This window comes from Hypanus sabinus, chromosome 22, assembly GCF_030144855.1.
Source record: "Hypanus sabinus isolate sHypSab1 chromosome 22, sHypSab1.hap1, whole genome shotgun sequence".
In the NCBI taxonomy this organism is placed as follows: domain Eukaryota; kingdom Metazoa; phylum Chordata; class Chondrichthyes; order Myliobatiformes; family Dasyatidae; genus Hypanus; species Hypanus sabinus.
Genome location: NC_082727.1, coordinates 40998177 through 41015890, shown reverse-complemented (window position 1 = coordinate 41015890; position 17714 = coordinate 40998177). Strand labels below are relative to the sequence as shown.

Here is a 17714-nt window from a genome sequence, read left to right as displayed (position 1 = left end):
TGCATGCAGCATAAGAAATAAAATGGATGATCTTGAAATTCAGCTACAAATTGACAAGTATGACGTTGTGGCCATCTCTGAAACTTGGCTAAAGGATAGCTCCCTTTGGGAGCTGAGCGTCCAAGGATATACGGTATATCGGAAAGATAGGTTAGTAGGCAGAGGTGGTGTGGCCCTGTGTATAAGAAATATTAAATAATTAAAAGGGATGACATAGGATCAGAAGGTGTAGAGCCTCAATGGGTTAAGTTAAGAAACAACAAAGGTAAAAAGACCCTAATGGCAGTTGCACACAGGCCTCCAAACAGCAGCTGGGATATGGATTACAAATTACAGCAGGAGATGGAAAAGGCATGTCAGAAGGGCAATGTCATGATAATTGGTGGGGATTTTAACATGAAAGTGGATTGGGAAAGCCAGGCCAGTACCGGATCTCGAGAGAATTTTCTTGAATTTCTAAGGGAAATTTTTAGAACAGCTTGCTGTTGAGCCCACTAGGGCAGGGGTCGGCAACGTTTACCACTGAAAGAGCCAATATGGACCCATTTCCCACAGAAAAGAAAACACTGGGAGCCACAAAATGAAATAACACTGCATACTACGGGTTTTTTTTGCCTTTATGCTATGTATAAACAAACTATAATGTGTTGCATTTATGAAATTGATGAACTCCTGCAGAGAAAACGAAATTACATTTCTGCATGCAACAAAAACATTTTGAACTCCGAAAAAAAGACGTTGGGTTGAAGGTTACTCCGTAGGTAGCCTACCTTGGATCGAAGAATTAAAAGAAAGCGCGCACTGGCGGGTGTCAGGCATTGGCAATTGTGATGTATATTAATAGCGATAAAAAACACGTTGTAGCGGTGTGCTACACGCAGCGCTAAAATAAAGACTGCAGTCAAAGGTAACTTTATTCGAACTAAACAGCCTTGCTTTAAAGCCTCCCTCAACCCGTCCCCGTGGGCGCGGATGCTCCAAAAGACACGTACTCACAAACCCCCGTAGGCTATCTCCCTTAGTCGGAACGGTGGCTAATTGTGAGCCGGTTCGGATGTGCCAGGAAACGGTGTCTCCGCAAAGTTTTCAGATTGTACAAGATCACCATAATCTTCAAATTTCGAATTACATTTCAAAAGCTAACAAACCACGGGGAGCCGCATCACAGAGATCAAAGAGCCGTATGTGGCTCTGGAGCCGCAGGTTGCCGACCTCTGCACTAGGGGATCGGCTGTGCTGAATTGGGTGTTGTACAATGATCCAGAGGTGATAAGAGAGCTCATAGTTAAGGAACCCTTAGGAAACAGTGATCACAATATGATCGAGTTCACTTTGAAATTTGAGAAGGAGAAAATAAAATTACAATGTGTCTGTATTTCAGTGGGATAAAGGAAATTACAATGGCATGAGAGGGGAACTGGCCAAGGTTGACTTGAAAGAGACACCAGCAGGAAGGACAGCAGAGCAACAATAGCTGGAGTTTCTGCGAAAAATGAGGGAAGTGCAAGACAGGTATATTCCAAATAAGAAGAAATTTTTGAATGGAAGAAGGACAAAACCATGGCTGACAAGTGAAGTCAGAGCCAAAGTAAAAGCAAAAGAGAGGGCATACAGGGAAGACAAAGCTAGTGGTAAGATAGAGGATTAGGAAGCTTTTAAAAACTTGCAGAAGGAAACTAAGGAGGTCATTAGGAAGGAAAAGAGGAATTATGAAAGGAAATTGGCAACTAATATCAAAAAACATACTAAAAGCTTTTTTAGGTATATGAAGGGTAAAATAGAGTTGCAGGTAGATATAGGACAAATACAAAATGATGCTGGAGATATTGTAATGAGAGACACAGACATTCAAGAGTCAGGGAAGTGAAGTATGTGCAGTGAAAATTACAACTGAGAAGGAAGTCAGGAAGCTTAATGGTCTGAGGGTGGATAAATCTCCTGGACCTGACGGAATGCACCATTGGGTTCTGAAGGAAGTAGCTGGAGAGATTGCGGAGGCATTAACGATGATCTTTCAAGAATCGAAAGATTCTGGCATTGCACCAGATGAATGGAAAATTGCAAATGTTACTCCGCTATTTAAGAAGGGTGGGAAGCAGTAGAAAAGAAACTATAGACCTGTTAGTCTGACATCAGTGGTTGGGAAGTTGTTAGAATCTATTGTTAGGGATGAGATTACAGAGTACCTGGAGGCACATGACAAGATAGACCAAAGCCAGCATGGTTTCCTGGAAGGAAGTTCCTGCCTGACTAACCTACTGCAATTTTTTGAGGAAATTACAAGCAGGGTAGACAAATGAGATGCAGTAGGTGTGGTGTACTTGGATTTTCAGAAGGCCTTTGACAAGGTGCCACATGAGGCTACTTAGCAATATAAGAGCCCATGCAATTACAAGGAATTTGCTAGCATGGGTGGAGCACTGGCTGACTGGCAGAAAACAAAGAGCGGGAATAAAGGGATCCTATTCTGTCTGGCTGCCAGTTACCGGTGGAGTTCCACAGGGGTTGGTGTTGGAACCTCTGCTTTTTACAATGTATATCAATGATTTGGACTATGGGATTCATGGATTTGTGGCTAAATTTGCCGATTATACAAAGAGAGGTGGAGGAGCGGGTAGTGTTGAGGAAACAGAGAGCCTACAGAGAGACTTAGATAGTTTAGGGGAATGGGCAAAGAAGTGGCAAATGAAATACAATGTTGGAAAGTGTATGGTCATGCACTTTAGGGGAAGAAATAAATGGGCAGACTACTATTTAGATGGGAGAGAATTCAAAATGCAGAGATGCAAAGGGACTTGGGACTCCTTGTGTAGGATACCCTAAAAGTTAACGCCCAGGTTAAGTCGGTGGTGAAGAAGGTAAATGCAATGTTGTCATTCATTCCTACAGGTATAGAGTATAACAGCAGTGATGTGATGTTGAGGCTCTGTAAGACATTCGTGAGACCAGACTTGGAGTATTGTGTGCAGTTTTGGGCTCCTTATTTAGAAAGGATATACTGACATTGGAGAGGGTTCAGAGAAGATTCACAAGAATGATTCCAGGAATGAAGGTTTACCGTATGAGGAATGTCTGGGAGCTCTTGGGCTTTATTCCCTGGAGTTCAGGAGAATGAGAGGGGGATCTCATAGAAACATTTCAAATGCTGAAAGGCCTGAACAGATTAGATATGGCAAAATTATTTTCCATGGTAGGGGAGTCTAGGACAAGAGGACACAACTTCATGATTGAAGGACGTCCATTTAGAACAGAGATGCAGAGAAATTACTTTAGTCAGAGAGTGATAAGTCTGTGGAATTTGTTGTCACGAGTGGCTGTGGAGGCCAAGTCATGGGTGTATTTAAGGTAGAAATAGATAGGTTCTTGATTAGCCAGGGCATCAAAGGGTGTGGGGAGAAGGCAGGGAAGTGGGGATGACCGGAAGAATTGGATCAGCCCATGATTGAACAGCTGAGCAACCTTGATGGGCTGAATGGCCGCCTTCTCCTTTATCTTATGGTCTTATAGGTTGATAGATTACAGTAGTACACTGGGTAGCAATTGATGGGTTGATAATTCTGAGTATCATAGTGTTATGATGGGCCAAATGGCATACCTCTGCTCCTATATCTAATGGTCTTATATGGTTCCATGTGGTACCTTAAAAGAGTATGCTGTTTAATTAACTTTAATGTTTAGAATTCAGTTTTCAGTTGTGAACATATTAATATGAACTGAATGAGAAATTAAATGATCTCTTAATTTTTCCATCTTAACCACTGTCTTCTCTTCATCCAGTATGAAATGGAGAGGTTTTGTTGGCATAAGAATATCTGCCTCCCTCCTCCTCTGCCAGGTCTACTCTTCCATTCAATAGGATCAGGCCCGTCAGTTTTCCTCCATTAATGAAATCAAAGGATATTGAATTAGTGTCTACAGATCTATCTCCTCTATCCTCTTTAGTTGAGAGTTCTACAGATTCACTCCCCTCTGCGACTGACAGTATCTATTCATCCCAGTCCTGAATGGCCTTTTCCTTATTTTGAGAAAAGGTCCCAGTTTCAGAAACTCCAGTCAGGAAAACACTGTTCCTGTATCTGCACTGTCAAGACCCTAAAGAATTTAGGTCCCACACGACTATACTTATTGGGTGCAGTGCCCAGTTTCTGTTCTTTGGCTACTCTGGGCAAAAATCAAAGTGAGAAACCTTGTCTGCAGGTGAGAATTCATTCAACCACGTCTACTTTAAAAGGAACGGATGCAACATCAGCTTTATTTTTTCTCTATTCCTCTTCCCTTTGTATTATTGCTCCCCCTTAATAGCTTTTAACAGAGTAGCAAGAAGCTGAATTCCTGAACAGCAGCAGCTGAGATGATAAGGGTACTTACAACTTGGTTACAGAGTTTCAGAATTTATATTCAGTGATAATGAGAAATTACAAAAATTTCCAGGTCAGAATGGTGAGCCACTTGGAGGAGAATACTGCTGACAGGGACCTCTCCAAACTGTCCTACTGGGTGTTGGAGGATCTTGGGAAATTATGTAAAGAATTTCTGGCAAATTACTACAATGCAATTAGTAGAAATATTAAGACACTGTGAATTATATTCAATTGAGTGAATGAAGGTACTCTCAATTCCCAAATAGACTATTCTGGACACAATTCACATGCTGACCACAACAAATATCCATTTGGACAAAGGAGCATAAGGACTAGACAACATACTTCCCTTCTAATCATTTGAGTTTTTCATATTATGACAATAATTTAGTTCCTTAAGTGTAAAATTTAGCTTTATTGTACCTGCAATTCAAGGCAAAACTACATTACACAGTTCTGAAATGTTACATTGAAAGTAAAACTAAAATACTTAGTGCTAAATACCAACTCTTTCTGAAAACACTTTCATTAACAGGACTTGAATTTATTTCAATCTGTTCTGCAAATCAATACGTAGCAAGATTTGTTTAGCACTTTGCAGATGGCTTTTGCTTTCCTTGCCATCTTTTATAATGCTATTTCCCTTCGCGTTGCTTTTTATCTCATTCGCTTGCATGCAACTTTTACATAATAATGAAGGGAATACTATTAGAGTAATTTTTAAAAATATTTACATACATGTAATGATCCAGCAAGCTTTGAAGTGTATCCTCTTGGTCGCTCTTTATCTTTGAACCTGAATGCCATAGCATTTAAATCCTATATTTAAAACAAAGAAAGGCTTTTACTAATTGCATGCTAAAAAAATTAAGTTATTCATGAGTTGCTATTGTTTCAGTTTCTGGAAAGAAATTTAAGGATCCTTGGCTCTCAAGTTGCTGCAAGCATCGAAATGAGACACAGTATGACAGATGATGCCACTTCAATAATCTAGATTTGAGCACTCAAAATAGTAAAAATTCAGGTTTAAGTTCCAATGGCAAAATTGAATATGTCCAATCACCCAGAAAAAATCTAATCAAATCTATGAGAAACTATCTGATCTTGGGTGGGGTAACAGAAGGGTCCTGAGGCAAGCATGACATGAGAGAAGAAACAAAATCTCACACGTTTTGCATTACTACAGCCTCTGAGCAATCCCATCTAGAAATAAATTAGCTGGCAGCAGGTTAAATGTAAAATCCCAATGTAGAATAGCCCATCAATATTCACTGCCTCAACCCATGGAACAGGGCAATCTGCAACTTTGGAACCATACTGCAGCAAAAGGTCTTCATGAATAGTGGGGAAACATTGCAAATCAAATTAAAATCAATGCAAACCTGCCTTCCTAAATGCAGGAAATAAATATTATATACAGTATTATGTTATATAAATATTATATTATGTATATATTTCTTTACCATTTAATTGCAATCTTACTAGAAGTCTGGGAGCACTTTGCTTTACCACTCAGTAATACGTAACGTATTTCCATACTTTCAAAACTATGAAATGCTGACAATATGAGTAAGGTTGATGTTCAGGAGCATTTTGAGATTAAGGGAGAAGAGGTGTTGGAGTTGTTAAAATTCATTAGGAAGGATAAGTCCCCAGAGCCTGATGGAATATTCCCCAGGCTGCTCCACGAGGCAAGGAAAGAGATTGCTGAGCCTCTGGCTAGGATCTTTATGTCCTTGTTGTCCATGGGAATTCTTCCGGAGGATTGGAGGGTGGCGAATGTTGTCCCCTTGTTCAAAAAAGGTAGTATGGATAGTCCGGGTAATTATAGACCAGTGAGCCTTACGTCTGTGGTGGGAAAGCTGTTGGAAAAGATTCTTAAGAGTTAGAATCTATGGGCATTTAGACAATTATGGTCTGATCAGGGACAGTCAGCATGGCTTTGTGAATCGTGTCTAACAAGCCTGACAGAGTTCTTTGAGGAGGTGACCAGGCATATAGATGAGGGTAGTGCAGTGGATGTGATCTACATGTATTTTAGTAAAGCATTTGACAAGTTTCCACATGGTAGGCTTATTCAGAAAGTCAGAAGGCATGGGATCCAGGGAAGTTTGGCCAGGTGGATTCAGAATTGGCTTGCCTGCAGAAAGCAGAGGGTCATGGTGGAGGGAGTACATTGGGATTGGATGGTTGTGACTAGTGGTGTCCCACAAGGATCGGTTCTGGTACCTCTACTTTTCATGATATTTATTAACAACCTGGATGTGGGGGTAGAAGGGTGGCAAGTTTGCAGATGACACAAAGGTTGGTGGTGTTGTGATCGTGTTGAGGATTGTCGAGGATGGCAGAGAGACATTTATAGGATGCAGAAGAGGCTGAGAAGTGGCAAATGGAGGTCCACCCAGAGAAGTGTGAGGTGGTACACTTTGGAAGGACAAATTAAATGGCAGGATACTTGGGAGTGTGGAGGAGCAGAAGGATCTGGGTTTAGATGTCCACAGATCCCTGAAAGTTGCCTCACAGGTAGATAGGGTAGCTAAGAAAGCTTATGGAGTGTTAGCTTCATAAGTCGAGGGATAGAGTTTAAGGAGTCGCAGGGCACTGATGCAGCTCTAAAAAACTCTGGTTAGGCCACACTTGGAGTACTGTGTCCAGTTCTGGTCGCCTCACTATAGGAAGGATGTAGAAGCATTGGAAAGGGTACAGAGGAGATTTACTAGGATGCTGCCTGGTTTAGAGAGTATGCATTATGATCAGGGATAAAGGGAGCTAGGGCTTTACTCTCTGGAAAGGAGGAGGATGAGAGGAGACACGATAAAGGTATACAAGATATTAAGAGGAATAGATAGAGTGGATAGCCAGCTCCTCTTCCCCAGGGCAATCCTCAATACAAGAGGACATGGCTTTAAGGTAAGGGGAGGAAAGTTCAAGGGGGACAGCATGGCAGTTAGTGCAACACTTTACAGCTTGGAGTGTTCCAGAATTCGGAGTTCAATTCTAGTGTCATTCTGTAAGAAGTCTCTCTACGTTCCCACCCCCACAGAACGCACAGGTCTTCCTTGGAAGCTCCAATTTCCTCCCACAGTCCAATGACGCAACTGGTAGGTTAAATCGTTGTTATAAGTTAGATTAGGATTAATCAGAGTACTGGGGTTGCTCAAAGGACTAGAAAGGGCCTACTCCATACAATATCAGTAAATAAAAAATAAAAGTATAATTCCCAAAAGAATTCAAGGATCAAAGTCATATTTCATACATACCTTACATTCCTGGAAAACCCATTCCTGAGGCCCTTCAGTTCGTAGTTTGGCAATATACTGGAACATGTGTAGAATTATATCTTCAACGTGCACTGCAAAAAAGGGGGACAAGAAAAAACATACACATTATTTGCAAAGGATGAATAAAGAAACATGGAATTAGTTACTTTCTCAGTAGTTAGTAAACAGACCTTACAGCATGGAATATCAACTCATTCATGATTTTACTTCTAGTAAATTAGCATTTGCTTGTTGTAAAATATTGTCCTGGAACTTCAAGTCCAGCAAAAATGACCTATTTACATTGTAAACCAATAAATGAACAGATGTGCAGCATGTGGAAAACTCTGAAGTACAACAGACAAAAGGTACAATGAAGAAACTACTTCAGATTTCCAGTATTTGCAAGTACAGTAAATGTAGAAACTTTCAAGTCCAGCAGAAATGACAAAGGGTTTTCCACCAGAAAGATAAACCTTTTCTTTTTCCATTAATGCCTTCTCATTTTAAGCAATTTCATTACTTTAAGTTTTAATTTCAGGCTTCACCTTAATCCAGCAATTATATCTTTGTGATATTCTTGCCTTGCAACACGCTTTGCTTTCCTACAATATTTAAAAAGTCTGGAATACCTTTCTGCTATAACTTTGAAATGTACTGTAATAGATTTTGCCCAGCTCAATACAAATTTATGCAGTATAAAATCAACGTCTTCACAAAATATTTTACCATACTTACCTAGCCCTTCTTCAGTGAGATCTACATTAATGATGAAAAACATAAAGCCTTTCGCTCCTTCTTTTTGTCCACCAACAAGTGTATTCACCCAACCTAATAACAAATACAGAAAGCGTTTGGTTGAGCAATTTGATTTTGAAAAGCTAATAATTTCTAAAATGTTTTTAAAATATAGTTATTCTTTATTGACTAATAATAAAAAAAAATCCTGGCTATTAGAAGAACTGAAAAATTAGCATTTGGCTTTAGTGTTTGGAAACTAATAACAATATTATGCAATGGAACAAAATGCCAAAGCACTACCATACGCCATGCTTCATTAAATACACAATGATGTTACAGTGTGGAGTATTGACAGTACTCTCAAGTATCAAGTTATGGTTCACAGCAACATTATAGCTCACAAATATTATTACACAAAAGAATATATTCAAAGATGCTAATATGTTACAGTACAATAAAATGGGGTTTGTACACAGTTCCAGTCACATGGCTAGTTCTTGATTTCACCAAAGCTTCAAAAAAATAAAAAGGGATAAGGAGCAAAGCTTCCAGACTCATCTGTACAGCAACAAATAGCCAGGTAAGAATAGATTTCAGCAACAAGAATTGCAATGTACCAATTTGGTTTTGGGATGCTGGAAGTGAAAAGTAAGCACAGATAAAAGGAATCGGAGAGAAACAAATCTTTAAAATATTAGAGACTTGGAGATTATCATAATGACATTTAGTTGGACATTTACCAAAGGAAATGAGCATTTTCAACATACGCAAAATGCCATCTTGAGGTCATTTCTCTTCTTGCGAATGGGAAAGATGGGAAAAGATAAGAAAAAAGGAGAAATGAGTATTGGACACTCCAAATCTCTCTCACAAGCTACTGAACATTAATCAAATGACCCAGTGGAGCTGACAAAAGAACTTCACTAACGTAAATCAAAAAGAAGAAAATTAAGAAGAGTTTCACAATCATCACCTTTCGACTTGAGTTCTGATAGGAGACTCCCTGGTCCTTCATGACCAATCAAATGTCCTAGATAATGACCTGGATTTGACTTGTAATATTTCTGTAGATCCGGTATTGGAAAAGTAACATAAAGATTTCGGATATCCTTGACAGGGACCACTTTATACAGTTGCTGAAAAACAATTAAGTGGTTTTATTACAATGTAAAAAAATTCCATTTGAATTTATATGATCAATGTACTGTATGTATAATTTTGTTGACAATGTTTTTCAAAAAGGCACTGATTCTATGTATTTTCTGCAAAGCATGTGGAAAAACCAAGTCAAGAATGCACACACAATTTTCCTAAATTAATTGTATTCTGGTAATATTAACAATCTTTTCATATAACATATTGGTAATAAAAATTTCTGGTAAATTCAAGGCTATGACCAAAACAGAATTTTAAAATCTTGAGTAGCCTTTTTGGTAATGTATTCCTGTTCTGCACATGAAGACAAATTACAGTAAATTATTTTAATTTACTATTCTGCTTTATGACATTAGATTAGAACATCTCCATGTATTTCTCTTGCCTTGAAATGATAAAATAAATTGGAAAAATTAAGGTACAAAATGGAGTGGCTTGCACGATTCAGCTTACAAAATAGCCAACTCTCAACATGTGGATCATTTTTGAATGCAGTAAATTGGCATATTGAGCGGATAAACAGTTTCACCGTTATGAAGTATCTTTGTAAGAACTAAATCTTTCCAGTTATGTCCAGACTTGTGAGTGGTGATGAAGAAAGCATTTGCACAGGTACTGTGGTTTCCTAGTTGCAGCACTGGGGTACCGATGTCAAAGTCACAAATTGAATTCTACTATGGCCTAGATTTTGCACTGCGAGTACACGCATACAAAGTCAATCGACTTGAGAGATTTCTCTTTATTGGGCATCTCAAACCAGGTATTACCTCCCTCCCCACCAACAGCCTCTGTGGAATGGTAAGCAAACAAGAGAAAGCAAGATCAACAACACAAGGAAACAAGGATGTTTTGTTTAAAAAAAAATCCACAGATCAGTGGACATCAAAAGAGTAAGAAACCACAAAATTATGAGCAACATTGGAGAATTGCACAGGTCAGGATAATGGAGGGGTATTGCTGCAAAGTGGGCATGCATGTTGGTGTGGGAACCGGAAGTGGAATTAAAATAGCTGGTCACTGGGAAATCCTAGCTGATATTGCAGACAGAGTGTAAAATCCCCCAGTCTGTCATTTTAATCCTACTGCACATTTCCACATCAACATATCAGCCTAAGGCCATTCCCACTGCCAGGTAAAGGTTAAACACAAACTAAAGGAACAGGATCTCATATTCTGCCTGGACAGAATCCATGAATGTCAAACTCTCAGACGTCTGGGAACTGCTCCCAGTCTGCCCCTCCATTTTTCTTTTCTCTCTCTGCCTGATCCACCTGGCCCCCATCACCAACATTCTCCATTTGCCCATAACCCACATACTCCATCAAAAAGATTGCTCTCCCCACCTCCATCCCTTTATTACGCGATCCAACGTCCTCACCTGTCAGTTTACACCATCTTCAGCTCTATGTTACTTCTACCTATCATTCACCAGATTTTCAAATCATAAGACCATAAAATACAGGAACAAGTTAGCCCATTTAGTCTGCTTTGCCATTTCATCATGGCTGATTTATTTTCCCTTTCAATCTCACTCGCCTGCCTTCTTCCCATAACCTTTCACACCCTGACTAAGAACTTATCAACCTCTGCCCTAAATATACCCAATGACCTGAGGGTGTGCCCTCTGATCCTAGGCTCCCCCCACTACAGGGAACATCCTTGCCACATCCACTGTATATAGACTTTTCAAAATTCAATGCTTAAATGAGATTTCCCCTCATTCTTCTAAATTCCAATGGGTACAGAGCTAGAGCCAGCAAACACTCCTCATATAATAACCCTTTCATTCCTGGAATTATTCTCGTGAACCTCCTCTGAAACCTCTCCAATGGGCCCAAACTTGCTCAAAATATTCCAAGTGAGGCCTCACCAGTGCCTTACAAAGTCTTAGCATTACATCCTTATTTTTATATTCTCCGCCTCATAAAATGAATGCTAATATCGCATTTGCCTTCCTCACCTCCGACTCAAGCTGCAAGTCAATCTTCAGGGAGTCCTGCACGAGAACTCTCAAGTTCCCTTGCACCTCAGATATTCACATTTTCTGCCTCTCTACACGTTTGTTCCTTCTACCAAAGTGCATCACCGTGCACTTTCTGACTTCTGCCACCACTTTGCCCATTCTCTCAATCCTTTTGCAGCCTCACTGCTTCCTCAGCACTACTTGCCCCTCTGGATATCTTGGTATCCTCCTCAAACTGGCCACAGAGCCATCAACTTCACCCACCATATCACAGACATACAACATAAAATGAAGCTGTTCCAACACTGACCCCTGTGGAACACCGCTAGTCACCGGCAACCAACCAGAAAAGGCCCCCTTTATTCCCACTCTTTGCTTCCTGCTAATCAGCCATTACTCTATCCATGCTAGTACGTTTCCTGTAATATCATGGCCTCTTATCTCATTAAGCAACTTCATGTGTGGCGCCTTGTCAAAGGCCTTTTCTGAAAATCCAAGACACAACATCCGATTCTCCTTTGTCCATCCTGCTCATTATTCCCTCAAAGTATTCCAACATATTTTATGTCAGGCAAGATTTTCCTTCAAGGAAACCATACTCACTATGACCTATTTTATCATGCGCCTCCAAGTACCCTGAGGCCTCATTCTTAACAATCGACCCCAATATCCTCTCAACTACTGAGATCAGGCTAACTGGCTAATAATTTCCTTTTTTTCTGCCTCCCTCTTTTCTTAAAGAGTGGAAAGACATTTGCAATTCTACAGTCCAAATCCGGTTAATTAAACAAATCCCTTCATGGGCTCAACCACAAGCTGCTCTAAAAAGTCATCTTATAGGCATTTTTACAAATTCTATTGCTTGGGATCCAACACCAACCTGATTTTCCCAATCTACCTGCATACTGAAATCCCTTATGACTAACTATTGTAACATTACCCTTTTTCCATCTCCTACTGTAATTTGTAGCCTACATCCTAGCTACTGTATGTAACTCCCAACAGGATCTTTTTACCCTTGCACTTGCTTAACTCAACCCACAAGGTTGAGTTCATCTTCTGTTCCTACCATATGTCACCTCTAAGTTTGGATTTCATTGTTTTTTTTAAAACCAACAGAGCCACCTCACCACCTCTGCTTACCTACCTGTCTTTTTTAACAATGGGTTTCCTAACCTTCCAACTATGATCATAGAAAAGTACAGTACAGAAACAGGCGTTTCAGCCCATGAAGTCCATGCCGAGCTATTTGAAATGTCTACTTCAATCAACCTGCACTTGGATTGTAGCCCTCCATACCCCTACCATCCATATACCTATTCAAACTTTGCTTAAAAATTGAAATCAAACTCGCACGCACTACTTGTACTGGCAGCTCATTCCACACTCTCAGAACCCTTAAACTTAAGATCCCCTTAAACTTTTCACCTTTCACCCTTAATCCATGATCTCTCTTTGTAGTCCCACCCAACCTTGGTGGAAAAAAACCTGTTTACATTTAACCTCTATATCTCTATCAAATCTCCTCTCAATGTTCTATGGAATGAAGTCATAACCTATTAAATCATTCCTTATAACAGGCCCTCCAGGCCTATTAACATCCTTGTAAGTTTTCTCTGTACTCTTTCAACCTTATTTACATTTTTCCTATAGGTAGGCATCCAAAACTGCACATAATAGTCCAAATTAGGCCTCTGCAATGTCTTATACCATTTCAACATAACATCCCCCCTTCTGTATTCAATACTTATGAAGGCCAATATGCCAAAAACTTTATGAGCTCTCTACCTGTGACACAATTTTCAATTATCTTCTTTCAGCCTCAACTCAGTGATCTTCAGTCATACCTATTAGTCTCTAATGACGCTACAAAATCATCTAACTTATTCCACATTCTGCATGCATTTAAATATATATAGCACCTTTAGTCCTATATTTGTCACCCTTTTAGATTCTGTCCCCATGTTACACTGCAACTCACATCACTGACTACAATTTTGCCCCAACATCTGCTTGTCCTTCCTAACAGTCTTCCCAACTCCCCAATCTCAGCCCTATCACTATGATTCCCATCCCAATGCCAATTTAGTTTAAACCTACCTCAACAGCTCTAGCAAACCTGCCAGCAAGTAAATCCCTCTCGGATTTAGGTGTAACCCCACCCTTTCATGAAAGTCATACCTTCTCCAGAAGACATCCAATAATTCAGAAATCTGAAGCCCTGCCCCCACCACCTGCTCCTCAGCCACGCATTCATCTGTCGAATCATCCTATCCTATCCCACACTAGCGCATGGCTGAGATTACTACTCTGGAGGTCCTGCTTTTCAAATCAAGCAAATCATTTCCACCCTCCCCCTCATGTGGATGCACCTATCACCTACCTGCTCTTATGCCACTCTTCTCTACCATTTTTTTGCTGGCCCCTCTTCCCAGGCAGATGAAGAGTCTCGAACTAAAATGTCAACTACCTATTTCACTCTTAGGTGCCTGACCCCACTGAATTCCTCCAGCGCTTGATGCATTGCTACAGAAAGTACTAATGTTTAAACTCCTGTTCAAATCAAACTCAAGACTCCTAGTTTCAACCTATGAGAAATGGTTAGAATTTTAATCACTGAAGGAAGCCCATGTTCAAAATTTGCTAAAGTGAACAAACAGATTTTAATCACAAACAAGAAATAAATATGCAGATGTTGGAAACCTGAGCAACATACAAAATGCTGGAGGAACTCAGCAGGCTAGGCAGCATCTATAGAAAAGAGTAAAAAGTCGAAGTTTCGGGCTGAGACCCTTCATCGGGACTTTTTTTTCTTAATTGTACTTTTAAAAAAATTTTGTAATGGGGACAATAAAAACCAAGATACAATACAACTAGAATAATGCAAATACCTTCAAGTGCTCTGCCTTGAATGGATGTTCAGTATATTCAGGTACAGGTACAGACTTGTTCTCCACCTCGGCAAACAATTTTACCACCAGGTCAGTCATCTCATCCAGGGATTCTGGAACCAATGTAGATCAATTGAAACACAATAAATTATAATTGTTATTTTTAAGCTCAAAGTAATATCATGCACAAATCCAGGTCAACTACTGGCATACTCCATTTTGAAGGTTATCTATAATTAGCAGCATAAGTAAATCCCTGAGCAAGAGAGCCTCTTCTTTAAAAAAGTAACCATAACATTTTAATTTCCTAGTATCTCTTCACTAAGTTTGTCGAAAATTATAGTTCTCAGTAATTACTGCGTAGTTACTCTAATATATATTCCAAGAGACAACATCAGGGTATCTAGCAGGGAACATAATTTGATCGCGTATACAGTATTTAAGATTTGAAATTTTATGCAAAAACCTGAAAAAAATCTGCTTTGGTGCTACTTTAATGTAAGCAAGGGGGTAGTGCTCTGAACAAAAGGTACTCTTCTTCAGCTTTTTCCCCAATTGGTTATAAATATCAACATCTTTATTTGGGAAAAATCTTTATTTTTCTGCAGCCCAAAACTGTGGTTTTTAATTGTGCTGATTAAGCAAATAAAGTCTTCAAAAGCAGTACAAGATCAGTCTTCATACCCATATAGTATACATCTGTGCAAATTACATTTTGCTCAATGATGCATATTCTACCAGCTCCCCACCAAGCAGACCACAGGAATACTGTACATTATCGCAATCATTATTACATTTTCAGTTTTGTTTTTTGACAGGGGAACAACAGAGATGGATATGAAGAGAAAGAATTTCTCTCTATTCCGCTGTAATGAACTCTAAAAACAAATTATTCCTAATTTTGATGTTTTCTAAGGTCGGGTAAGTAATTAGGTTAGAATATCATGGGTATGTAAAAAATAAATTTTGATTTCTAAACAGTCCATTTTCAAGAATAAAATTGCTAAAAACAATTTATATTGTTTCTAAGAATCAATTGTAAATACCAATGCACTAAAATTTTAATTCAAATATTGCAAGGACAATTGTTAAAATGACCTACAAGTAACCCTCTTCTTACAATGCTCAAAACATTGACCAAATGTTTGTCATTAATCAAAAATCAAGTGACCACAAATAGAAATATAAACTTTTATCTATCTGTTCAAATTGGTTGCAGTATTAAAGTCAATGTAATCTAATATTTAATGTACTAAAGCATCCAACTTTCTGTTCAGAAACCAATCAAAATTAACTACAACATCTAAGAAAAAAAATGGTGAAATTTGAAATTTTATCATACAGGATGTCCACCTGATCCTGGCGACCTTAAAGCAGAAGCACATTTTGGGAATCCACCTTATATGGCAGAAAAAAGTAGGCTATTTTACACAAGATGTATTTTAGAGCACTTCAAAGTAAATTTCATTAACTATTTTCCTGCTGAAACTCCCATTTCAAACAGTTTACACTATATCAACCAGAAACTATTAAACAGAATTATCCAACAAAACCTGAAAACAATACACTGAAGAGATTAGGACAATGGATCAAGCATCCAGTGAAAGAGGTAGATTATAAACCTTAAACTGCAAAAAAAAAATAAGCCTAAAAAGCTTTGGAATTAGAATCAGAATTATTTTATTATTGTCACAAGTACAAACATAGAGTGAAAAGTTTGTCTTGTATACTGTTCATACAGATCAATTCATTATATGATGCATCGAGGCGCTACAAGACAAAACAATAACAGAATGCAGAATAAAATGCAATGTATGTAGATAATAAGGTGCAAGTTCATAACGCAGTTGACTGCGAGGGCAAAAAGACCATATTATTGTTCTATGAAAGTATTCAATAATCATACAACAGAGAGAAGCTACAATTAAACCTTAAGGTACGCTTCCAGGCTTTTGTATGTGCTGCCCGATAGGAAAGGTGAGGAGAGAGAAAGTCTGGGCTGGATGGGGTCCTTGCTGGGTGCTTTACCAAGGCAGCACAAAGTATAGACAGAGTCCATAGCGGTAGGCTGGTTTCCACAAAGTACTAAACTGTGTCCACAATTCTCTGCAATTTCCTGTGGTCATGGACAGAGCAGTTGATATTCTAATCTATTATGCATCCAGACAGGATGTCTTCAATGCTGCATTGACAAAAATTGGTAATGCTCAATGGGAACATGCCGAATTTCTTAAGCCTCCTGAGGAAGCAGATGTATTGGTGAGCTTTCTTGGCTGAGCCTTCTACATGGCAATTTAAGCATGAGTTATTGAAGCTCTCAGTCTCAGCACCATGGATGTAGACAGGAGCACATGCACAGCCCCCTTCCTTTTCATAATGGCCAGCTTTTCTGTTTTGCTGACACTAAAGGAAAGGTTGCTGTCATGACACCACATTATTGTGCTATCTCCTTTCTGTACCTCAGTTACCTGAGATACAGCCTATTACAGTGGTATCATCTGCAAGTTTGAGCAGAATCTGGCCACACAGTCATGTGTGCAACGAATTGAGCAGGGGATGAGGAGACAGCCTTGCAAGGTGCCAGCGCTGAGAATAATCACGGCAGAGGTGTTGCTGCCTATCCTTACTAATTGTGATCTTTTGGTCCAAGAAGCCGAGGAATCAATTGCAGAGGGAGATGTTGACTCCCAGGTCTCGGAATCTGGTGATAAAGTTACAACACAAAGCAGAAGCAACTGAACGCATAAATGCCAGATGTAGAGGAATTAAAAATTGAGTATGTACAAGACAATGAAAAACACAAACCTCAGGGGGTAGATATAAGGTGCAGCAAAGTCATTAAGGTTTTTGGAAATAAATATAAGAATTTAAAAGTTAATATTTTCAAGCAACAACCATACAGATCTAGAACTACCAAGCTGATGAACGAGGACTTGTCACAAATTTGGAAACGGGCAACAGGTCTGGATAGAGTAACATTTAAGGGCAGAAGGGACATCAGCCAAAGAAGCATCTGTAAATGGGCTGAATTATGAATGATTCAGGCCAATCATCCCTGTATTCCTTCCCCACCTCCATCTGCTCTGACAAATGTAAATCTGCATTCATCTGTCATACAGATTTCACAGACAGTTAATGCAACTTTTCTGTTCATACAAAATTTGCGAAAATCAGTTTATCAGACAAAAAAAAATACAATTTTCAACCGTGGCTCTAGATAAAAATAGAAATTCACTTTGCAGATTTAGGAACTAGGAATGATCAAGTAATTAAAGTAACTAGGTTACCCAAATACATTTATTGTTGACAATTATACTGAGCAACCTAACAGTCCAAGACAGTT

At 39.1% G+C, this 17714-nt stretch overlaps 1 protein-coding gene across 3 annotated transcripts in view; it reads right to left on the bottom strand.

Moving 5' to 3' along the window:
* The window catches only part of ide (insulin-degrading enzyme), a 107479-nt gene that overhangs the window by 67676 nt on the left and 22089 nt on the right, over nt 1-17714 (bottom strand). For all 3 annotated transcript variants that reach the window (XM_059947596.1, XM_059947595.1, XM_059947593.1), the window contains 5 exons: nt 14372-14484; nt 9336-9498; nt 8360-8452; nt 7622-7713; nt 5100-5180 (listed from right to left, as the gene is read on the bottom strand). In XM_059947596.1, coding sequence (XP_059803579.1) covers nt 5100-5180; nt 7622-7713; nt 8360-8452; nt 9336-9498; nt 14372-14484 — 542 coding nt within the window. The remainder of the gene's footprint in view (nt 1-5099; nt 5181-7621; nt 7714-8359; nt 8453-9335; nt 9499-14371; nt 14485-17714) is intronic.